Here is a 24,754-nt window from a genome sequence, read left to right as displayed (position 1 = left end):
GCCCGCCGCCCGCTCGGCCCGGCGCCCCCCGCAGCCCCGGGCGCCGTGCGTCCAGCCCGGCCTTCGGCCCTAGCCTTGCACCGCTTGCCCGGCCGGTGATCGTCCCAGCCGACCGGGCTGTCCGACTGCCCGGCTTGCCCTCGTGTGCGCTCGCCCTGAGCTGGCCTTCGGGCTGTCGGTCCCTACGGGCCGGGCCATGCCGAGTCGCCGCGCTGCCAGAGAGTCCGCGCCCGAGCTAGGGGCCTTGGGTAAGCAGAGTGGAACCTCTGGGGCGGGGCTCGGGCTCGGGGAGTTCGGGGCGCTCGGAGTCATCTGCGGGTTTCCGCAGGATTCGCGCTTCGGTGCGGAGAGTACAAGGGTGGCGGGGACACTGCGCGAGGGATAAGGCAGAAGGTAGAGGATGGTGAAGGGTCTTGCCGGGGAGATACAGGCTAGGCGTCCCGCTAAGGAGTGAGAAGGGGGCGGGGCCTGAGCCTGAGGCAAAGAAGGGGGCGGGCCGGGCGGCGGTCGAGAGGAGGGGCGGGGCATAACTCTGAAGGGGAGGAGCCATACACACAGGGGCGGGGCAAACTCAGAGGAGGCTTCTGGTTTACAGAGTGGGTGAGGCTGCTCTTAGGAGTAAGGGGCGGAGCCTAATTCGAGGAAGTGGCTTTATTCTCTCCAAACAAGGGGGACCCTTCTCCCGCAAGGCTTAGGCCTTTAGAGGCAAAGAAAGAGGCGGGGCCCAGCTTCAAGATTTAAGGAGGAGCGGTGCCTGACCTCGAGGAGGAGGATCCAGGACTGTGCTTGACAGGAAATAGGGGCGGGGTCAGGCTCCAAGAGCAAGAAGAGGTGTGTGGCTCAGTGAGTGGGCGGGACTTACCCTTGGGTTGGGGTGGGGGAAAGTGGGGCGTAGTGGCAGGTCTAGGGAAAGGGCAGGGCCTGTTTAGAAAACGAAGGGCGGGGCCTGACGATGGGATTGAAAAGGGGCGGGGCCTGCAGCGAGATGGGGGAGAGGAAAGTTCTCCAGTGACGAAGTATTGGGGCTCGGATTTCGCCCTGAGGGAAGAACGGAGACGGGGGTTTTCCTGAGGCATCAGGAGTCCTCCAAGTCCCACCTTAATGGGGAAAGTAGCGGATATTGAGTGATGATTGGCGGAGTCAAAGGCAGAAACGAAAAGCCAGAACTTTTTTCAAGAGTTAGAGAAGAGCCGGTTGTGGTGGCGCACTTGGGAGGCAGAGGCAGGCGGATTTCTGAGTTCGAGGCCAGCCTGGTCTACAAAGTGAGTTCCAGGACAGCTCAGGGCTATACAGAAAAACACTGTCTCGAAAAACCAAGAAAAAAAAAAAGGAGTTAGAGAAGGCTGGCCTGCACCTGAGCTCGGTAAGGAGGAGGGACTTTATTCAAGGGACCAAGCCAGAGAGAGGAGCAGGCTCATCAGAGTCTCTGGTCCTGCATTGTTTGTTAATCCAGGTCTCCATCTCACAGGTTCCAGTGACCTCTCTTCCCTGTCACTAACGGTCTCCAGGACCACAGGTGAGCAACCCCCACAGCCCCTGCCCACCTGCTTGTAGGAAATGGGATTGGAGGAGCCCCCGTGGAGAGGGAATGAGTGTACCCACTTTGCAAGCTTTGTCTGTTGGTACTCTGTCTGTACTCCACCCCCACATTTCTCTGGCAATAGCCAGGTAGTCCTGGCTCACTATAAAAGGGGCTGATGCATCCCCTCCATCTTGCTCCCTTGCTCCCCTCTCTCCCCATTCCCTTTCCCCTTCTCTCCACGTGGTCATGGCTGGCCTCTACTTCTCTACTTCTCTCTGCCTTTCTCTGCTTCTACTACTCTCTTTTTTGTTTGTTTTGTTTTTCGAGACAGGGTTTCTCTGTGTAGCCCTGGCTGTCCTGGAACTCACTTTGTAGACCAGGCTGGCCTCAAACTCAGAAATCCGCCTGCCTCTGTCTCCCAAGTGCTGGGGTTAAAGGCGAGCGCCACCACGCCCGGCTTCTACTACTCTCTTAACTCCCCTCCCCATGCCCTAAATAAACTCTGTTCTATACTATACCGACCTTCAACCTTCGAGTGGCTGGTCCCTCAGGGAAGGGATGCCTTGGCATGGGCCCACGGAGGCACCCCCTTCCCCCATACCTCACCACACACCTTAAAACATATATTAGTACCCCTTTTTCATTTTATAATCACAGCGTTGTCTCTCCCTGTTTTATTCCTTACGTGCCCATATTGTCAAGACTGTTAGAAGCTTGTATAGTTCTATTTGCTGACCCCCTAAGTAAAGGCTCTTTTAGATGTTCTCCATCATCCATTATTTTGGGCCTTGGAACTGAATTTCAGACATGATGTTACCACCCCCTCACGTGATTTCCCTAAAACTACCTCAGTTTTATTCATCTGTTTCATACCCATTTGTTCCTTTTTGGAGATAGAGAAAGTTAAATGAGTTGATGCTTACAAATTCATAGCCTTCCAGTTCATAGTAGCTGTTAGTGGCATAGTCATGATAATAAGAGTAATAATAGCAGTTAGTTAGACTATCATAGTTCTCAGACCATGTCCATTTAAATTATCTAGACCCTTGGTGAAGCAGGGAGAGGGAGCAGGCAGTGATGGTCTATTCCTTTATACTCAGGCAGATCTCTGTGAGGCCAGCCTGGTCTACATAGTGAGGCAGGCAGATCTCAGTGAGGTCAGCCAGGGCTACATAGTGAGTTCCAGGACAGCCAGGTCTACAGGAAGAGACCCTGCCTCAACAACAACAACTATTGCCAGTAAAAGCAGTACATGCCTATACTGTTCTGTAATGTTCCCAGCACAGGGGAAGCTGAAGCAGGGGGATGGGCACAAATTTGAGGCTGATAGTGGGACCTTGTATTAAAACACAAAACAAAGACAGACAACCCACAAACAAGATGGATAGAAGATGTAGCTCGGTTGAGAGTTTACCTAGCATGTGCAAGGCCCTGTGTTGGACCCAGCATTCTATAAAATGGGGCCTATTGGTTCCCACCTGTGATTCCAGTGCCTAGGGGGTGAGAACTGGAAGATAGGGAGTTCAAGGCCATCCTCAGCTACTTGTCTTGTTCAAGGCCTCTCTGAGGGTCTTAGTTGTTTTTCTATTGCTGGGACAAACCACCACGACCAAGACAAAGGATTTATTGAGACTTACAGTTTTGGAGGGTGAGCCTATGACCGTGTTAGTAGGGAGACTAGCTTGAGGCAGGCAGGCATAGGCTGCAGTACTATCTGAGAGCTCACCTTCTGATCCCTAAGCTTAAGTCAGAGAGCCACAGAGAGAAAGAGAGGGAGAAACAGAGGGAGAGATGGAGGGAGGGAGAGGAGACTAGGAATGGTGGGAACTTTTGAATCCTCCAAGTCCATGCCTGGTGACACACCTTCTCTAACAAGGCCACACTTATTAACTCTTTACAAAATGTTTCACCAACTGGAGATCAGGTATTCAAACATGAGTCTTCGGGAGCCATTCTTATTCAAAATACCATACTGGGTGTCTCAGTCAGGGTTTCTATTCCTGCACAAACATCATGACCAAGAAGCAAGTTGGGGAGGAAAGGGTTTATTCAACTTACACTTTCCACATTGCTGTTGATCATGAAAGGAAGTCAGGACTGGAACTCAAGCAGGTCAGGAAGCAGGAGCTAATGCAGAAGCCATGGAGGGATGTTCCTTACTGGCTTGCTTCCCCTGGCTTGCTCAGCCTGCTCTCTTATAGAACCAAGACTACCAGCCCAGATGGTCCCACCCACAAGGGGCCTTTCCCACTTGATCACTAGTTGAGAAAATGCCTTACAACTGGATCTCATGGAGGCATTTCCTCAACTGAAGCTCCTTTCTCTGTGATAACTCCAGCTGTGTCAAGTTGACACAAAACCAGCCAGTACACTGGGTAACATAAGAGATTGTGTCTCAAAGTGAACTAAATAAACAAAAAACCCTCAAGGGCTGGTGGTGTTGCCCAGTGGTAAAACATTTATTTAAAAGTTCAAGTCCCTGGGTTCTACCCTGTCTTAGTTAGGGTATTTATTGCTGTGAAGAGACACCATGATCATGATAACTTTTTTTTTAAGATTGATTGATTGATTGATTGATTTATTATATGTAAATATACTGTAGCTGTTTTCAGACACCCCAGAATAGGGCATCAGATCTCATTACAGATGGTTGTGAGCCACCATGTGGTTGAACTCAGGACCTTTGGAAGAGAAGTAAGTGCTCTTAACCGCTGAGCCATCTCTCCAGACCCAACCATGACAACTTTTATAAACAAATTTAATTGTGGCTGCTTGACTTTTCTCCCTTCCAAGCATGGTGAAGGGACCCAGGAGTCCCGCCTTTTCTTTCTGCCCAGTAATTGGCTCCTGGCATTTTTATTGATAGATCAAGAACCAATTGGGAAACAGGACTTTAGCATCACAACCTTTATTACATGCCCAGAGTCCCCATATTTGGGGATGCTGAGGCAGGAAGATCTCGACTTTGAAGTCATCCTGTTTATATAGTGAGATTCTACCTCAAACAAACAAAACAAATCAAAAAAAGAAAGAAAAAGAAAGAAAGAAAAGAAACATAACTTATCTCCTGAGAGTTCAAGGACAGAGGCAGCTGGATCTTATCAGTGTGAGAGCTCTGTAGCTTCAGTGGTTGGCTAGGCCTAGACTTCTCCCAGGGTGGATACCAGAAGGCCTGTTGCAGGTATAGAAAATGGGAGTTTCAGAGGTGTAGAAAGGTAGGGCTGGCTTTGGAGACCGGAGTGACACAAATGCTGGTTCAGGACAGGAGCGAGCTGAGGCTTGTATAGTCCGAATCACAGCATTGAGGTCCCCAACAAGTTGATCCTGATAGCATCTGTTAGGTTATTATTTATTGAGTACAAATTCTACATCTGACTCAGTGCTGGTCATTGCTGGGGACACAGCAGTGACCAAGATAGTCCCAGCCCCGTGCTTACAGGGCTCCTACCCAGACAAGGAAGCAAGTCTATAAACAAAGGTGCGATTATAAAAGGCAGTGATGGCTGTGAAGAGTTCTTGGGGGAGGTCAGTGACATTCAAAAGTAGGGTGGAGACAGGTTGATGGAACAGGGCAGGTGGAAGGACAAATTCCTTCCTTCTGATGTGCCAGACACAAGCTGAACTCTGGGTAAAGTGAGAATGTGGCAGGCATGGTCCCCACTATTCAGTTCTCAAGCTCAGTGTGTCTTAGTGAGACATATGACAGGCAAGTTGGGATCTTCTGGACCCCGCCCGCATGCACAGCCTGGAAGCCATGTTTCCTGGAAGCCTGGGAGACCACAGTCCTCCATACACAACATCCTGAGAGCTAGGATGGCAAAGGGGTGCCTCACACCCAGCTCCCAGGAGTCTGTTGAGGAGCCCCAAGTAGAATTTCCTGAGTTTAGGTTTAGTCTGGCTTAGGCTGCCCTGAAGCTCACTGTGTAGCCCAGGTTGGCCTGGAACTAGTGGCAGTCCTCCTGCCTCATCATCTTAGTGCTGGGATTACAGTCGCATGCCACAATACCTGGAAATTCAAGTTTGTCTCTGCATCTCTGGATTCATCCAGCATGGCTATCTAAGAAGGGTTTTCCAAAACAAAGTATTTTGAGGTTGGTCTTGTCAGGTCCCCTCTGGTCTCAAAGCCCTAGCATTCCCCATCTCTCTGGAAGGGAACTTGGCATTTACTGATCTCATGGAGATAAGGATATGTGAAAGCTGCCTTCTAAGGGGCAAAGTTCTGGCTGCCAGGAGCCACTCCCGGGAGTGTGGAGAAAGGAAGGGCAGGAGGCAATGGAGGAGGAGGGATCTGGCAGATACTGGGGTAGTGTGTGCTCAGTCCCCAGCCAGTAGCTTTCATAATAACAGTTGGGTGACCCTCCCTGCTGAGTGACTTCTGGACCCATTTGCTTCCTCTGGCTTCCTCTAGTCCTGTCTGGGGAATGATGGGAGGTTGGTTTCCACTACTTCATTGTTGATATTTACTAGGGAAGTGATGCGGTCTCACTAGGTATGTAGCATGGCTGCTGCCCTTTCCTTCCCATCCATCCCCTCTGCAAAGTAGGGGTGAGCCTGAGATTTTGGGAGCTAGGCTAGGGTGCAGAGTGGACAGCACCCAGGGTTTGATCCGTTTCTTCGGGCCCAGGGTGGACTTTCAGGATGGAACCTGTACAGAATTTATTTAGAATTGCTCATGTCTGTCAGCTACACATATACACACCCCAAATCCACTCACAGCTCCCCCTCCCCCCTGTTCCACAAGTTCCTGGCAACACTATCATCCTGGTCTGAGGGTTTTAGTGGATGGCAGGTGTTGGGGGATGCTCTTGAGTTCTTTTGGGCCCCCAGCATTAAGAACTGAAGGGAGAGCCCGGGAAGGGATTAAGAAGATTGGGGATGGAAGCCCCAGGAAGTCTGCCTTGGGGACAGGGTGGGGGAATCTGTGTTAGATATCATGTCTGATGGTGTCTGACCTTCACCTTTCTTTTCTCTTCCTTCCACAGATGAATTGGGTGAGTATCAGAAGGCAGGTGTTTGGGAGGATGAGGGTCCCAGCGTTGGTAAAGCTGGGACACACCTTGTTTGATGGGAGCGGGCTCTGGTGTGGTTTGAGGGGATCTGAGCAAGGGATGCTTCGGAGCTCCAGCACACTCAGCAGCCATCTGTATTTCTGTCCTCTGTGGCCGGTGCTCACTCATGGGTGGCAGGGGTCTTTCTTGTACTAGGCCCAGTGCCAGGCACCAAGAATCCAGCTTTGACCAAAACTAAATCACTACCATGGAGGAGGAGCTAACAGTGTGGACTGTGGAGTCAGAAGAGAACAGAGACTGAGCAGGAGAAAGGGAGGGTAGGATGAGGCTTGGCAGATGGAAGTGCCTGGGAAGACATAGTGCCGCCAGGCGTGCCCAGATCTCATGCCTGGACCTCTGCACTCACAGGTAGAGGCAGGAAGATCAGATCCCGCGCCTGAAACTCCACACTCACAGTTGGAGGCGGGAAGATCAAAGAGAATTTGAGCCAAGGGAGTGGGGTGGGGTGGGGTGGGGTGGCGCATACATTTGATCCCAGCACCAAGGCCACACAGGCAGGCAGATCTCTGAGTTTAAGGCCAACCTGGCCTACAGAGCAAGTGTAACTCTGTCTCAAAAAACAAACAAACAAACAAACCAATCAAGGAGGAAGGAGGAGGAGGAAGAGGAGGAGGAGGAAGAGAAGAAGAAGAAGAAGAAGAAGAAGAAGAAGAAGAAGAAGAAGAAGAAGAAGAAGAAGAAGAAGAAGAAGAAGACAATGAGAGAGAGGCAGAATTTGAGTGCAGTCTGAGCTACATAGTGTACATAGTGAGTTTTAGGCTAGCCTGGGCTACAAAGTAAAAAAAGAGAGAGATAAAGGGACAGGAAGAAAAAGGGAGCAAGGTAAAGAGGTGTGGCTTTCACAGAAGGGGGCAGCAGCATGAGGTGCCTAATGGGTTGAATGGAGGGAAAGCTGGGAACCAGGAGAGAGGAAGAACAAGTTCACAGCCCTGAAGGTCACCAAGCTAGGTGGGTACAAGAAATAAGGGGTGCAGCTGGGTTTTTTGTTTTTCTGAGAGAATGGACTTTAAGGAGGGTTTTGTTTATTTTTGAGACGGTTCCAAGTAGCCCAGGTTGAAGTTGGGCGGTGGTGGCGCACGCCTTTGATCCCAGCACTTGGGAGGCAGAGGCAGGCAGATATCTGTGAGTTTGAGGCCAATCTGGTCTACAGAGTGAGTTCCAGACAGCTATGGCTACAATAGAAAAACCCTGACTTGAAAAATCAAGAAAAAAAAAAGTAGCTCAGGCTGGCCTTAAAATAACCATCTAGCTGAGGATGCTCTTAAATGCTTGCTCCTCATCTCTCTACTTCCCTGGGGCTGGGATTGGATGTGGTGCTGACCTGGAACCCAGGGCTTTATCCCTGTGCATGCCAGGCCAGCAATCTACCAATTGGCTACAGCCCTCTGTTTGTTTGAGACAGGATCTTGCCCTGAAGGCCATGGCAAGGCTCAAATTCAGCCCCCATGCTAAGCAATGTTATATCACTGTGCCACACCCTAGCCCCTCACTGGGGGATTCTAGGCAGGGGCTGTGCCACTGAGCCACGCCCCCAGCCCCTCACTGGGGGATTCTAGGCAGGGGCTCTACCACTGAGCCACGCCCCCAGCCCCTCACTGGGGGATTGTAAGGCAGATTCTACTAATGAACTCTATCTGTATTTGAGGCAAGTTTATGTGAGGAAATTGTTGGTCTTTACTGCCAAGGACTTAGGAGCCATGGGAGTCTTCTACGCAAAAGAGAAACGGGTTGGTATTAACAAAATCCCTTTGGCTGTGTGAAATGCACAAATACAAACTGGCAACTGCCTTAGTCCAATCGGGAGATAGATGGTGGGTGGAGCAACAGTGGCAGATGGCGCCTCCTGGAAAAGTGAATATGTTTTTGAAGTAGAGGCACAGCCTTGGGAGTGCTGCGTGGCGTTCCTTCTGGCACTTGTCTGTATTCGCAGCACTGGAAAGGCAGAGACAAGAGGAGCTTGTGTTGGAGAACTTGGCTACACAGTGAGACCCTGTCTCAAAAAGCCAAGGGGAGGGAGGGGCTGGAGAGCTGGCTCAATGGTTAAGAGTGCTAGTCATGTTCGGGAGACAGAGGCAGGTGGATTTCTGAGTTCGAGGCCAGCCTGGTCTACAAAGTGAGTTCCAGGACAGCCAGGGCTACACAGAGAAACCCTGTCTCGAAAAACAAAAAAACAAAACAAAAAAAAAGAAGTGCTAGCCATTCTCCCAGAGAAGCCGACTTTGATTTCTAGCACTCATGTTGAGAGACTCACAACGGCCTGTAACCCCAGCTCCAGGACATCTGACACCTTCTTCAGGCCTCTGCACCTGGACACTTGTTGGTACACACCCCTGTATAGACAGGTGCATACACATACTTTTTACAGATCTTTAGAAGATTGAAAAGCTAGCTCAGTAGTTGAGAAGACTGGCTGCTCTTCCAGTGGACGGTGGTTCGATTCCCAGTGTCCATGTGGCTGCTCACAACCAATTTTAACTTCAATTCTAAAGGTTCTGACGCCCTCTTCTGGCTTCTGAGGGCACGGGTCCTTCCAAGTGATACACAGACATATGCAGGCAACACAGACACACACACACTAAAATTAAGTGAAAAAAACTTTAAGAAAATCAAGGGTGAGCCGGAGCACACCTTTCATCTCAACATTCATAGGCAGAGGCAGGTGGATCTCTGGGAGTTCCGGGCTTCACAGAGAAACCGTGCCTCCAAAAAAACCAAACCAACAACCAAAAATACCAAAACAAATGAAGCAAAACATAAGGGTCCGGTACAGGGTATGGCTTATATCCCAGCAGGTGAGAGTGGATCTCTGTGTGTTCAAGATCTGCCTAGTTCCAAGCCAGCCACAGCTACACAAGGAGACCCTGTCTCAGAAAACCAAATTAAAGCAAGCACCAGCAAAACCAAGACAAAAAAGCAGAACCAAGCAGGGAAAACGTGAGAAGTCAGGAAAGGAGCCTAGCCCTGTCCCTCCCCAGCCTCACGGGTCTCCTCTGTTTGTCGCGCAGAAATCATCGACGAATACATTAAGGAGAACGGCTTTGGCCTGGACGGGACACAGCTGAGTGAGATGCCGCGCCTGGTGCCCCGCGGGCCCGCCTCACTGAGCAGCGTCACGCTGGGCCCTGCTGCACCACCGCCTCCGGCCACGCCGTCCTGGAGCTGCACACTGGGCAGGCTGGTGTCACCCGGCCCGTGCCCACGGCCGTACCTGGTCATCACAGAGCAGCCAAAGCAGCGTGGCATGCGCTTCCGCTACGAGTGCGAGGGCCGCTCGGCCGGCAGCATCCTCGGGGAGAGCAGCACCGAAGCCAGCAAGACCCTGCCCGCCATCGAGGTGCGTGTTGTGCTGCTGTGCTCTTGCTGTGGTGCCCGGGAATAGGATTGCTGGGCTTCCAACCATCTGCAAACCTCAAAAGGGCCTGGGGTGGTGGCTCACACTTATAAAACCAAGACTGGGGGACAGGATGATAGAGGGGCCATCCTGGATTACAGACTGTGGCCCTTTAAGATAACGAAGACAACAGACTATATGATATTGTATGTTAGGCTGTTCCAATGACAAATTAGCATCTGGATCCCAAAGGCGCGCCATCCAAAGTTACCATCAACCTCCCATTTCGCCACTAGAGGGAAGCACTCACTCTGTGAAGTGGATGTCACAGACTAGGCCTTTCAGAGACCAGGCCAGCAGAGCTCAGACACAGACCCAGAGCAAAATGGAGAGTCTTTTGGGACTGGTTATTGTCTCGCCCATCACCAATGGCTACTGAATAAGAAATCAGTTTTTCTACTGAATTTTTCTCAGCAATGGGGATTGAACCTAGGTTTTTGTATTTGTTAAGCAGTGGAGGGGCTCTACCACTGAGCCACGCCCCCAACCTTCTGATTTAAATTTTTTGAGTCACATGCTTGTTGTGCAAGTTGGCACTTATTTATTTATTTATTTATTTATTTATTTATTTATTATCGTTCTTTAGCTTGTGAGTAGCTGGAATTACAGGCCTGTTTTTTTGTTGTGGTTGCTTGTTTTTTGAACTGGAATCTTCAAATGTTTCCCAGGCTGACCCCAAACACTGCTACTCACGAAGAGATCCTCCTGTCTCAGCCCCCAAAGCTAGGCTTCCACCTAACATACAAGTGTATGCCATCCTGCCGAGATAGCTCGTCTCTCTGATTCTGTATGTCCATCTTTCTCTCTCAAACTGAGTTATGTTTGCTCAGCTCTTAGGACTACATCTGCCATGCTTGGTGACAGTGACACAGGCCTTTCATCCAACCACGTAGGAGGCAGAGGCAGCTAGATCTCTATGAGTCTGAGGCCAGCCTGCTCTACATAGTGAGACCCTATTTCAAAAAAAAAAAAAAAAAAAAGTACATTTTTTTTTATGTGCCGGATGTAGTAGTACAGGCCTGTCATGCTCTGGAGGTGGAGGCAGGGGGATTGAGGGCTCAAGTTCACTCATCAGCTACATAGTGAGCTCAGTACTATCTTGGGTTATATGAGGCTTATCTCAAAATCCAAGGAAGAGTGGGACAAGGTGGCTCATACCTGTAATGTTGTATCTGGAAGGCTGAGCCAGAAAATCAGGAGTTCAAGGCCAGCCTGGCTACTTAGCAAGTAAGAGGAAACTTGGGTTACCTGAGTACATGAGATCCTGTCTCAAAAAACAGTATGTTAAAAGAAAAATCCAACAAAGCAGGTGAAGGTAGGGAAGGAAGAGACAGAGGAAGGTAGGGGGGAAAGACAGCACTCAGCAAGGTTACATGGCCACTGTTGGCATGGTTCCGCCTTCGCATAGATTAGTGATGTTAAGCCTTTCCTTGGTTTTCTAGGGAGAAGAGGTGGGGTTAGCAACAAGGGAGGCCCAGGGAGTCTGGATGGGGACAGGGGTCCACCAAATTCCCAACAAGCCCATGTCTTCCTGCAGCTTCGAGACTGTGGCGGGCTGCGGGAGGTGGAGGTGACGGCGTGCCTGGTGTGGAAGGACTGGCCACACCGGGTACACCCACATAGCCTCGTGGGGAAAGACTGCACGGACGGCGTCTGCAGGGTGCGGCTGCGGCCTCACGTCAGCCCCCGGCACAGGTACCAGACCCCGACCTTTGACCCCAGCTTCTCACCTCTGCTCATGGAGATTCCACAGGTGAACATCAGCACCTGGGAAAGCCCAGGTCATGGGGCATCTTAGCCAGACCCTCCCTGTTGCTCATCTTGGATGGATGGGGAAAGTTAGGTGTGGATGCAGTAGTGTACACCACACGGCTCTGAAAACCGACTGCACTCATTCACAGCTGTTCCATATTTGCTCTCTGTTTTGCCTTTTAAGATGGGGTCTTGCCACGTAGTCAGAACTAACTTGGAATTAGAGATCCTCCTGCCTCAGTCTCCATAGGCAGGTACCACCAGATGGGCTCATACCTATTCTATTTATCTTGTTCTGTAGACGAGGAGACAGAGGGTCATCAGAGCTGCCTGTGGACTCCAGACCCAGCTTAACTGAGATGCCCATATCAGAGGACAACTTATGGGACTCAGTTTTCTCCTTCCGCTGTGTGGCTTCCCAGGGTTGACCTTGGGTAGTTAGGCTGACTGACAACGACTTTTACCTGCTGAGCCATCTAATGAACCCTAGTTTTTGTTTTTGAGACAAGAATGCACATATGCCAGGCTAGCCTCAGAATTCACTAGTGTAGCTGAGGATGACTTTTTTTTTTTTTTCCTTTTCTTTTGACAGTCTCACTATGTAGCCCTGGCGGGCCTGATACTTGTTGCTTAGAACGGAGATCTTCCTGCCTCTGCCTCCCTAGTGCTGGGATTAAAGAGTGTACCACTATGCCCACTGACTTTACATTTATGATCCTCCTGCCTCTACCTCTTGAGAGCTAAGAGCATAGCCACAGACATTTATTGAGTATTTTATTTTATTGTTTGTTTTTTGAGACAAGGTTTTTCTGTGTAATAGCTCTGATTGTCCTGAACTTGATTTGTAGACCAGGCTGGCCTCAAACTCACAGAGATCCGCCTGTCTCTGCCTCCTGAGTGCTGGGTTTAAAGGCGTGCACCACCACACCTGGCTCATTTAGCCTTTTAATTACTTAGGTTAGAGTGAGTGTCTTTCTATGTTACATAGGCTAGCCTCAAATTCCCCGGCTTCAGCTTCCTAAGTGCAGAGAATCCAGGCTTTCTTTGCACTTTTTTTTTATATAAAGGAGCCTGGCTAGCATTTCTACACAGTAAGAATAAGGCAAGGTCTTGGTCTCACTACAATATGACCCCCGGTGGCCCATGAGAGGTGAAAGTCCCAGGTCTTGCCCGTGCTCCTCCGTGGGTTGTGCCTACAGCATCTGGGCAGCTGTCTGTCCTGTGAAGAGGATGCCATCCCTCACAGCCTATCCTGTCTCCCACTCAGCTTTAACAACCTGGGCATCCAGTGTGTTAGGAAGAAGGAAATTGAAGCTGCCATTGAGCGGAAGATCCAGCTGGGAATTGACCCCTACAATGGTAAGTGTCCTACTTGTCTCCCTAGCCCCCAGCCCTTTGTGGCTGGTTTTTGTTGTTTGGTTGGTTTTGTGTTTTGTGTGTTTTTGTTTTTGTTTTTGTTTTGTTTTGTTTTGTTTCAAGGCAGGGTGTCTCTGTCTATCCCTAGCTGTCCTGGAATTCATTCTGTAGACTAGGCTGGCCTTCAGCTCAGAGATCCTCCTGCCTCTGCCTCTTGAGCACTGGGCTTAAAGGCATGCACCACCACTTCTCAGCTTCTTTTCTAAGAAATTAAAAGATATTACATGTATGTATTTATTTTGTGTGCATATGTGTGGGTTTTGCGTGGTGTGGGCAAGCCTATGGAGTCCTGAGGGTTCCGTGCGAGAGTCAGGTTTCTTCCTCGTGGGCTCCAGTGAATGAAATCGGGTCCTCAGGCTTTGCAGCGAGTGTTTTTCACTGCTGAACCATCTCACTGACCCCTTTATTTGGTTTTTCATTTTGGTTTTCGAGACTAGGTCTCAACGTACACCAGGCTGTCCTTGAACTTATCATGTAGCTGAGGATAACCTTGAACACTGCATCTTCTGCCTCCACCACCCTGCCTTAGCGCCCTTCCTCTTCCTCGCTGTGCCTGCAGCAGCTCAGCTGACCACAGCCTCCCTTTGCTCTCTCCAAGCTGGCTCCCTGAAGAACCATCAGGAGGTCGACATGAATGTCGTCAGGATCTGCTTCCAGGCCTCCTATCGGGACCAGCAGGGACATCTGCACCGCATGGACCCCATCCTCTCTGAGCCTGTCTACGACAAGAGTGAGTCAAGGGTGCCATGTTCCTTGGGATTGAGCTGTCACCGCTATGGGAAAGCGCTGGGCCAGTGGCTCGGATGAGCAGGACATCATTGTGGGCTTTGCTTTGCTTTCTGTTTCCTTCTTGCTTGCTACATTTACACAGTGGCTCGGTACCCACAGTCTCAGGGGAGCGGGGTCTCCACTTCCCTTTTCTCTTTTTCCCTCCTGGGCACATGGTGAGTGCCATAGCCCCAGACATCACATTTACATCAGAAGCCTAGGCTGGGCAGTGCCCTCCCTTGTGCGTGTACAGTTTGTACCTTGTCCGTTTCCGTGTTATTTCTCTTTTCGTCTGGTGCTGTTTATTGGTGACCTTTGCTCCTTGACAGTTCTGTACACATATACAGTGCATGATGGTTCCTCATTGATCCCCCGCCATCTTCTCTCCCTCCCACGGGACCCTTCCACAGTCATAGCTTTGTGTTTTGTTTCTTTGTAGTCCACTGATTTCAATTGAGACTCCTGTGTGACCACAGCTTGGGAACTGCCTGCTGGAGCCTGGTGGGCTCTCTGTTATCCTGCCTCCTTACCTCCTAAGACTGAGATGGCCAGCCTGAATTACCATAACTCATTTACTGGGGCTAAAGATCAAACCCAGAGTTTCGTGCATATTAGTGAAGCACTTGAGCTACATCTCCAGCCCCAGCCCCACATTTATTTACTTATTTGTTTATTGATTGATTATTTTTAGAAAAGATCCTACTACGTACCCGAGCAAATTAGCAATCCTCCTGCCTCCACCTCTTCAGTGGTGGAGATGCAATCAGATACCACCATGGCTGACAATATGTAAATTTTGCTCACAGCCTCTGCATACCCTCTCATTGGTGGGGAAATTTTGGTCATTTACTCTTCTAACCAATCAACAGTGGCTGTGGGGAGGAGATGCTCTGACCCCGTCTAACGTTTAGGATTATGGCTGACGTAAAGGAGGGCTCAGCACTCCTCACTCCTCATGGGTGATGAGGAGTGGTCCCTAGTTTTGAGAGCTGTTAACAAAAGAAAGACGAGGATGGCTGGTCATGCTGGACAATGGTGTACTATAAACATCAGGTCAGGTGGCAGATACACATGGTGACACATGCTTGTAATCCCAACCACATTCGAGGCTCAGGCAGGAGGATCCAAGGCCAGCTTGAGCAGCTGATCAATATTAATCCAGTTAATAAAAAGTGAGGGCTAAGGCGTGGCTCAGTGGTAGAGCCCCTGCCTAGAATCCCCCAGGGAGGGTCTGGGGGCGTGGCTCAGTGGTAGATCCCCTGCCTAGAATCCCCCAGTAATGGACTGGGGGCATGGCTCAGTGGTAGAATTTTTATCTAGCTAGTACAAGATCCAAGTGATGTTCAATCACTTCCACTTTGGGAAACAAACAAACATAGTATTGCAGGTTGCAAATGCTCATCTGGGGACCTTGTGTCACCTTCAACATGCCAAGTCTTCCTGAGTCTAAGGGTCTCCATTTTAAAATACTAAGCAGACTTCAGAGTAGGGTTCTGGCCATTGTCCATTGTACCCTCCTGCCTAAGCATCTTGTGTCCCACCTGGGTGGGTATCTTCACTGTCTCGCTCACCTGTCAGCAAGCACCTTGGTGTGATGACTCAATTGCCGCTTTCCCTTCTGCACTTCTTTTTAAGAGTCCACCAACACATCGGAGCTGCGGATTTGCCGAATCAACAAGGAGAGCGGGCCGTGCACAGGTGGTGAGGAGCTGTACTTGCTCTGTGACAAGGTGCAAAAAGGTGAGGGGTCCATAAGCCATGTATGGGACAGAGGTGGAAGTGGGGTGGTGATTAGACAGGGCAGCACTCTGGATGGAGTCAGAGCCCCAGCTGCAGAGGTAGGCAGATGCAGGCAATGGGTTTGTGAGCCAGCTCAGGTATGGAAGCCTGTGAGCCAACCAGGGCTGTGCAGTGCTCTTTCAGGATGCTGCTGTGCTGGAGATCCAACTGCACAGATGCGTTAAGAGGGGCTGGGGGCGTGACTCAGCAGGAGACACCTGCCAAGAATCCCCCAGGGAGGGGCCCTACTACCACTGAGCCACACCCCCAGCCCTCACTGGGGGATTCTAGGCAGGGGCTCTATCTCGATTCAAGTCTCTGGCCCTCCCTGGGGGATTTTATACAAGCTCTGTACCACTGAACTATATCCCTAGATCTTTTACACCAAATTTTTAGAGTCTCATTTAGTCTTCCAGATTTTACTTTGAATTCACAATTCTCCTGCCTCAGTTTCCCTACTGATGACAGGAGGCAGGAGGATTGCTGATTTGCTCAGCTACTGTAGTGTAGTGGGATTACATGTCCTTGTCAGCATACCTGTGTTACTCACTTTTGTGTAGAAAAGCTAGGTAGTTGGGTTTGTTTGTTTTAGACAGGGACTCCTGGTGTATTCCTGGCTGGCCTGAAACTCATTATGTAGATCAAGCTGTCTTAAAATTATCAAGAATGGGGCTGGAGAGATGGCTCAGTGCATAAGAGCACTGACTGCTCTTCTGAAGGTCCTGAATTCAAATCCCAGCAACCACATGGTGGCTCACAACCACTCATAATGGGATCTGACAGCTACAGTGTACTTATATATAATAATAAATAAATTATAAAAAAATTATCGAGAATGTCCAGCCTTTACCCCCTGAGTGCTGGCATTAAAGGGGTGCAGCACTATGTCTGGCCTTTCTGGGTCCTTCTATTACTTGCAATCCTGGTTTGATTCGGGTAGAATGAGTGAGTAGGAGCTCTGTGGGCTGTCTGTCCCATTCCTTTGGCTTAGCTGTATTCTCACCCCAACCCACCCTACCAGAGGACATATCCGTGGTGTTCAGCACAGCTTCCTGGGAAGGCCGTGCCGACTTCTCTCAAGCTGATGTGCACCGGCAGATCGCCATTGTGTTCAAAACGCCACCCTACGAGGACCTGGAGATCTCAGAGCCCGTGACTGTCAATGTGTTCTTGCAGCGGCTCACGGATGGGGTGTGCAGCGAGCCGCTGCCCTTCACGTACCTGCCTCGGGATCATGGTAAGCACTCAACCCACAGCTACCTCCACCCTGGAGACCAGGTCTTTGGGGAAGAATGAAAAGCAGAAAGCAGGCCTGGGGACAGGAGCTCAGTCAGTTTAGGGCTTGCCTTGCAAGCATGAGAACCTGAGTTTCATTCCCAGCTCCCCTGTAGAAAGCCAGGCAGGGCGGCAGGTCCCTACTAGCACGGAGAGGATGGCGTCAGCTGGGTTCCTGAGGCTCTCCGGCTCTCCTTGTCTAACCAGAAAGTCCCAGGTTGGTCATCAAACCACAGGCCACTAAGAAACTATCTCAAAGCAAACGAACATAAGAAAAGAGAAAGTTAGATGAGGAATGAGAGCCAAGATTGGTATTTGGTCTCCGCACATGCATATATAGCTGTACACAGGGAGAAAGAGAGAGACAGGATGAAAGCAACTGGACTAGCCAGTGCAAAGGTCCTGAGGTAGGATCCAGAGAGAACTGCATTGAGCTTTTATCCTATTAGGGTATAGAAATCTGCTTACATAAGTCAGTGAAGAGCCTTTCCTTTTTATAATGGCCACTGTAGCCAACTGTCATAGCGACCTCTGTGTTTAGCTGATGTATGACTTCTGGGTGCCTCTGTTCTCCTGGACAGACAGCTACGGTGTGGACAAGAAGCGAAAGCGGGGACTGCCTGATGTCCTTGGAGAGTTGAGCAGCTCTGGTGTGTCCCTCCACCCCTGCCTACCCCCATCCCCAGGTCCCTGGGAGGGGACTGGTGACCTGCTTGGGGTGGGTGGGTGGTCAGGGTATGGAACCCTCATTTTCACATCCTCCCAGATCCACATGGAATCGAGAGCAAACGAAGGAAAAAGAAACCAGTGTTCTTGGACCACTTCCTGCCTGGCCACAGCTCAGGTGAGTGTGGTACCTGCAGCCCCTCCTTCCCATGTGGGCTAACAGGAAGCCCCTGTCTCCACCTTGTCTTTTTTTTTTTTTTTTTTTTTTTTTTTATTGGTTTTTTTGAGACAGGGTTTCTCTGTATTGCCCTGGTTGTCCTGGAACTCACTTTGTAGACCAGGCTGGCCTTGAACTCAGAAATCCACTTGTCTCTACCTCCCAAGTGCTGGGATTAAAGGCGTGCACCACCACGCCCAGCTTAAAAAAAAAAAAAGAAAGAAAAAGAAAAAAAAAAGGAACTTTCTCCTTAAATTAAAGCAAGCTTGGATAGGGGCTGGAGGGATAGGTGGCTCAGCAGTTAAGAGCAGTGACTGTTCTTGTGGAAGATCAGGGTTTGATTTCAAGCACCCACTTGGCAGCTTACAACCATCTCTTAACTCCAGTCCCAGGTGAGCCATCGCCCTCTTCTGGCCTCCAGGGGCACTGCAAGCACCTGGGGCACAGACAAAATACTTTAATTTTAAAACAAGACAAACATCTTGCCTCCGGCTCTCAATACTGGGATTACAGGCTGCCCCACACAATCCAGCAAAAGCAGTTTATGTTTTTCTTAACTAAATGAGGTTTATTGTCATCTCTGTGTGAGTGTGAGCGCCCACAGCGAGGTCGGAGGACAATGGTGAGGGACCCGCCCCCTCCCTGTGGATGTGGATCAGGACTGCACAGCAAATGTCATCCACAGAGCCCCGTTGTTTTTGTGTGAGACAGGGTCTCGCTTTGCAGCCCTGGCTGGCCTGGAATTCAAAGATCCTCCTGCCTCTGCCTCTCAAGTGCCTGGGGTTAAAGGTGGGTAACATCATACCTGGCCCTAATTTTGTTTTAATTTTAAGCCAGTGTATCAGTCCAGCACGGGCTGGCCTAGAACTCAGGAATCCTGTCTCAGCCCTCCAAGTGCTGGGATTACAAGTTTGAGCTACCAGGGCCAACTCAGTTATTTAATCTCATTTTGAAGGTCTCTCTCCTGGGCTAATAGTGGAGGATTGGCATTGAACTTCTGGTCTTTCTTTCTGTACCTCCCAAGTGCTTTGGTTATAGGTTTGTACTGTCACTCTGGGTTCATATGGTCCTGGGAATTGAACCCAGGGCTTCATGCATGCTAACTCCCAACTGAGCTATAGCCCCAGACCTAAATCTTACAGATATCCGATATAAGATTTAGCTCACACCAAGCAGTATTCCTGCTTATTTCTTGCTCCTCCTTGTTCGCATGTCTTCATGGGTTGGTGCTTCACTTTTCACAAGTTTAAAAAGACAGAGATTCAGAGAGGTGACATGTCTTGTCTGAGGTCACAGGGTAGGGGATCTGCAGTGAGGCAAAAAGCTGGCCATGCAGGACATCTGTGTGGAGGAGCAGGGTTGTGTGCGACCCTGACAGCAGCAAGCATAAGGATGGGTTCAGTTCAGAGCCATTCCCAACACAGCCACCTGCTGGCCAGTTCTGACTACACACACACACACACACACACACGCACACGCACACGCACACGCACGCTCAAGTGTACATACATACACCAAGAAGAAAAAAAAATGGAAGAAAGTAATTTCTCCCTACTACCTCAGCTTGGCCAGAGCACCCAAGTCCCAAGTCCCAGCCAATCTCCAGTCACTGGAGCCAACCCACACCCGGCGTTTGCTGTACTTTTGCCCTCTCTGGCTTTCATGCAGTTGGTATCCATTGCTGGATGACTTCTTCCCTAGCACCAATCCTTACCTGGCTCCTCCTGCTGCCATCAAGTTTCCCAAGTCTTGTGGCCCCACCCTCATTCCTGAGGCCAAAGTCACTTGAAGCCTTCATTGTGATAATTAGAAAACAATCTTGGGAAGTAGCGTAGGAATCCTGAGCATGCGGTTTTTCTGTGTCTCATGCAACCCAGGCTGATATTAAACTCACAGAGATCCGCTGGCTTCTGCTGGGATTAAAGGCACGGGCCACCAGCCCAGGCCTGGCTAAGGCCATTTCATTTTTCTTTGCTTTCACATCAAATTCCAGACAGCAGGCAGGAGCATTGTTTCTCCTTTTACAAAAACCAGGGGAGAGGTAACTGCCGCAAGAAGGATCTGATGGCCACATGAACATCAGAGCCATTGCCCTTGTCACTGTGCAGGCCCCTGGTCAAAGGCAGCAATCGTGAAGTAGACACCATGGAGAAACATCATGCCTGGCTTGATCACTACCACACCCATGCTTAGATAGCTTTTTAAAAAATACGTATTTATATTTATTTCTTTATTATTTTTTAATTTATTAAGATTTATTTATTTATTTATTATGAGTGAGTACACTGTAGCTGTCTTTAGACACTCCAGAAGAAGGAGTCAGATCTCATCACGGATGGTTGTGAGCCATCATGTAGTTGCTGGGATTTGAACTCAGGACCTTCAGAAGAGCAGTCAGTGCTCTTAACTGCTGAGCCATCTCTCCAGCCCCCTTAAATTTATTGTTATTTATTCACTTTATACCCTGGTTTCTGTCCCCAATTCTTGTCCTGTTTCCCTCTCCCCACTCCCTACCCCATCCCCTTCTTCTCTGAGAGAGTGGAGGTCCCACCTGGATATCCTCCCACCCTGACATATCAGATCTCTGCAAGGCTAGGCACATCCTCTCCCACTGAGGCCAGACAAGGCAGCCCAGCTAGGGGAAAACATATTCCAGACAGGCAACGGCTTTTGGGATAGTCTCTACTCCAGTTGTTCGGGACCCACATGAAGACCAAGCTGCACATCTGATCTTGTCGCAGTCTCTCTCTTGCTCTGGGCAAGCTGTGGGCAACTGATACATATATATGTGTGTGTGGGGGGTCATAGTGAAGGGGGTTCAGGATGGAGCTTAGGTAACTTTTTATTAGCCCAAGACTTCCAGCCAAGGGAACGGGGTCGCTCACAGTAGGATAGACCTTCCTGTGCCAACTAACAATCAAGGCAATTCCCTATGGTCATACTCCTAAGCCAATCTGATTTGGGAAGTTCCTCAATCCCTCTTCAGATGGATCGAATTAAACGAGAAGAGAGGACAGGCTGGTGGTTCATACCTGTAAACCCAGAAACTGGGAGGCTGAGGTAGTCTCTCTCTCTCTCTCTCTCTCTCTCTCTCTCTCTCTCTCTCTCTCTCCCTCTCTCTCTCTGTCTCCCTCCCACCTCACCCTAGCCCCCATACCCAGTCAGCCACAGCTATATCCACAGTTCTGCTCCCTGCAGGAGCCTGGCTCCTGCTCTGGTTCTGTGAATAGACAGCTGAGACCGGCTCTTAGTTCACTCTCTGACTTAGTTTGCTTATTAAAGGAGAATGGTGAAGCTTGGGGGGGGGGGGCTGGGTTATGTGCAAAGCCTTGGGTTTGATCCGCAGCACCACATAAATAAATCAGATGCCGTAGCACCTGGGAGGTGGATGCAAGAGAATCTAGAGTTCAAAGTCACTATGGGCTAGTTAGCATATTTGAGGCCAGCCAGGTTTATAAGAGACCATGTCTTGTTTTTAAGTTTCTTTGTTTGTTTGTTTTTTGTTTTGTTTTGTTTTCGAGACAGGGTTTCTCTGTGTAGCCCTAGCTGTCCTGGAATTCACTGTGTTCAGGCTGGTCTCGAACTCAGAAATCTGACTCCCAAGTGCTGGGATTAAAGGCGTGCACCACCGCTGCCCGGCATAAAACTTAAAAACAGGCCTGGCAGTGGTGGTGCACGCCTTTAATCCCAGCACTTGGGAGGCAGAGGCAGGTGGATTTCTGAGTTCGAGGCCAGCCTGGTCTACAAAGTGAGTTCCAGGACAGCCAGGACTATACAGAGAAACCCTGTCTCGAAAAAAATTAATTTATTTATTTTGCATATGTTTGGGTGCATACCTGCTACACGCGGGTTGTGTGTGGAGATCAGAGAACAACTTAACCGGAGTCAGTTTTCTTCTTCCATCACGGGGGTTCCAGGTCTGAACTGGCATCAGTCATCAGGGATGTCAGGAAGCACCTTTAACCAATGAGAGGTCTGGATGGCCTGAGACCCTGCCTTTATTTTCACTTCCTTCCACATATGTGTATGCATATCAGTGTGAGTGTATGCCGCAGCTATGCATTTGCCCATGGAAGCCAGAAGAGGGCGTCAGATCCCTCTAGAGCTGGAATTACAGGCAGATTTGAGATGCTGGAAGTGGGAGTTGAGAACCCAACCCTGGTCCTTTGCCAGAGCAGGAAGTGTTCTTAACCACTGAGCCATCCCTCCAGCCCTCCCAACATTGGGAAACTCACACGTGTTATATACATTATGCACAAAGGCAAACACTCATGCACGTTAAAAAATGTGGTCTAGTGTGCTAGCTCAGTGGATACAGGCACCTGCTGTGCAAGCTTGGACCTGAGTTCTATTTCCATATAAAGGTAGCAGGAATGAAATGACTCCACAAAGTTGAACTCTGACCTCCTCCCATGCGTTATGTTATCAGGTATGCCCACTCACATCACATACATCATGCATGTACATAGATACAGATACACGCACGCACACACACAAAATGAAGAGAATGATGGTACTTCCTTTCTACTCTGGTTAGGGTTAAAGGCCCAAGATAGAATACACTAAGGACATGGGAGTCCAAGTTAGTTACTGCCTGGCCAGAGGCAGGCTCTTCTAAACCCAGCTATTCTCTCCTCATCAGGCCTGTTCCTCCCACCATCGGCTCTGCAGCCGGCAGACTCTGATTTCTTCCCTGCTTCCATATCCCTTCCTGGGCTGGAGCCTCCTGGTGGACCCGATCTCCTGGACGATGGCTTTGCCTATGATCCTTCTGCCCCCACGCTCTTCACTATGTTGGACCTGCTGCCCCCAGCACCACCACTTGCCAGTGCTGTGGTGGGTAGCGGGGGTGCAGGGGCCACCGTTGTGGAGTCTTCTGGCCCAGAGCCCCTATCACTGGACTCTTTTGCAGCGCCGGGCCCCGGGGATGTTGGTACTGCTAGCCTTGTGGGCAGCAACATGTTTCCCAACCAGTACCGAGAGGCAGCTTTCGGGGGTGGCCTCCTATCTCCAGGGCCTGAAGCCACGTAGCCTCTGAGGTAACAGAGGAGGCACTGGGTGAGGTATGTGGTATAGCACTCCATTCCGAAGCCAACCTTGATCAGTCTTCCAGCTTCCTCATCCTGAATCGGACATCTGCAGCGCTGGTGGGAAGATGGGGAGCACTCCGGTTCTCTTTGAGCCCATTTTACAGAATGCTGAGTCCGAAGAGGAAAAGGGGCTCCTGCAGATGGACCCCTTCTCAGGACAGATTCTCAGAGATTGTACATAGGGGAGGAGGGAGCAGGTCCCCAGCCTTCTCCCCTAATCCTGAAGAAGGCAGTGGATTGTTCAGTTTTCCCAATAAAAATTAGTTTTTTGAGCCTTTGGGGGTCTTCTTTCTTCTTTACCTAGGAAACTCTAGGTTTGTTTGGAACAAAACATTTGTAGTTGAGAGGTTGGCCTGATGGCTCAGTGGTTAAGAGTTATTGCTGCTCTTCCAGAGGACCTGGGTTCAATAGCAGCATCTACATAGGAGCTCACGATGTGTGATGGCTATTCTTGGTTGTCAACCTGGCTACATCTGGAACTAAAACCCAAAAATGGGGGGGGGGGCATGCATGTGAGAGATTTTTGCTTAAATTGAAGTAGGAAGATCCACTTACTTTTTAAAAAAGATTTTATTTATTTTATGTATGTGAGTACACTGTCGCTGTCTTCAGACATACCAGAAAAAGGCATTGGATTCCATTACAGATGGTTGTGAGCCACCATGTGGTTGCTGGGAATTGAACTCAGGACCTCCAGAAGAAGAGTCAGTGCTCTTAACCGCCGAGCCATTTCTCCAGCCCCTGGAAGCTCAATTTCTAATCTGGATCTTGAGATGGGAAGACACACTTTTAATCCAGCTCTAATCTGGGCCACGATTTCTGCTGGATTGTATATAGGGATGTGGAAGAAGGAAGCTTTAGGTATTTGCCTGCTTGCCATCGTCTTGCTAGCAAGTCCATTCCTTCACTGGCGTTAGAGCCTTCTCTGTGGTTCTAGTGTATACTGAAGACCAGCTGAGGCATCCAGCCTTGTAGCCCGAGCATCTACTGATCTACTGAGTTCTTGGCCTTTCTGTTCCTAGCCTGCTATTGTTGAATTAACTGAACACAACCTACAGATAATTTTTATTAATCCCACATATATGTCTGTGTGTATACATATATATTTATATATACATATACACGTACATATATGTATACATATATATGTACATATAGGATTAAATAAAATTATATAATATATATGTGTGTGTATACATCTCAGAGAAACATACACCTTCAGGCATACACATAATATTTTTTTTCCGAGACAGGGTTTCTCTGTGTAGCCCTGGCTGTCCTGGAACTCACTTTGTAGACCAGGCTGGCCTCGAACTCAGAAATCTACCTGCCTCTGCCTCCCAAGTGCTGGGATTAAAAGGCGTGTGCCACCACTGTCCGGCAATATAAATCTTTTAAAAAGACTTTTCTATTTTTGTATTTTATGCATATGGGTGTTTTCTCGGCATGTATGCACATCAGAATAGGGCACTGGATCCCATAGGACTACAGTTAAGAGACTGGTTGTTGGGCTGGTGAGATGGCTCAGTGGGTAAGAGCACCCGACTGCTCTTCCGAAGGTCCAGAGTTCAAATCCCAGCAACCACATGGTGGCTCACAACCATCTGTAATGAGATCTGACTCCCTCTTCTGGAATGTCTGAAGACAGCTACAGTGTACTTACATATAATAAATAAATAAATCTTTAAAAAAAAAAAAAAAAAAAAAGAGACTGGTTGTGAGCCCTATGTGAGTGCGGGCAATTAAACTCAGGACCTTGGCGAGAGCTTCCAGTTCTCAATCGATTGTCACCACTCCAGCCCCTAAAAG

General features: G+C 49.5%; 1 protein-coding gene across 7 annotated transcripts; it reads left to right on the top strand.

Moving 5' to 3' along the window:
• Positions 1–23,222, top strand: Relb (avian reticuloendotheliosis viral (v-rel) oncogene related B). 7 transcript variants are annotated; one of them, NM_009046.2, is made up of 12 exons: positions 1–248; positions 1,469–1,516; positions 6,505–6,513; positions 9,597–9,925; positions 11,520–11,677; positions 13,002–13,093; positions 13,749–13,880; positions 15,554–15,658; positions 16,719–16,934; positions 17,554–17,622; positions 17,739–17,816; positions 22,498–23,217. In NM_009046.2, the coding sequence occupies exons 1-12, from the start codon at positions 197–199 to the stop codon at positions 22,884–22,886; spliced, it is 1,677 nt and encodes a 558-aa protein (NP_033072.2). In that variant the 5' UTR covers positions 1–196; the 3' UTR covers positions 22,887–23,217. The 7 variants fall into 7 exon arrangements, with proteins under 7 accessions (NP_033072.2, NP_001277386.1, XP_011248761.1 ...); XM_011250459.3 differs by lacking the exon at positions 1–248 and adding an exon at positions 645–831 and having other exon boundaries at positions 22,498–23,222; XM_006539675.2 differs by lacking the exon at positions 1–248 and adding an exon at positions 958–1,363 and having other exon boundaries at positions 22,498–23,222.
• The last annotated feature ends 1,532 nt before the right edge of the window (positions 23,223–24,754 follow it).

This window comes from Mus musculus, chromosome 7, assembly GCF_000001635.26.
Source record: "Mus musculus strain C57BL/6J chromosome 7, GRCm38.p6 C57BL/6J".
Taxonomy (NCBI): Eukaryota; Metazoa; Chordata; class Mammalia; order Rodentia; family Muridae; genus Mus; species Mus musculus.
The sequence above is the reverse complement of the archived record's forward strand: the minus strand, read 5'-3'. Positions and strand labels throughout refer to the sequence as shown.

Excerpts from the sequence above, each read along its gene's own strand:
- Relb (NM_009046.2), top strand. The coding sequence starts at position 197 with ATGCCGAGTCGCCGCGCTGCCAGAGAGTCCGCGCCCGAGCTAGGGGCC. Across the intron at positions 249-1,468 it reads GCCCGAGCTAGGGGCCTTGG|GTTCCAGTGACCTCTCTTCC; the intron begins GTAAGCAGAGTG and ends TCCATCTCACAG. Across the intron at positions 13,881-15,553 it reads TGAGCCTGTCTACGACAAGA|AGTCCACCAACACATCGGAG; the intron begins GTGAGTCAAGGG and ends CTTCTTTTTAAG.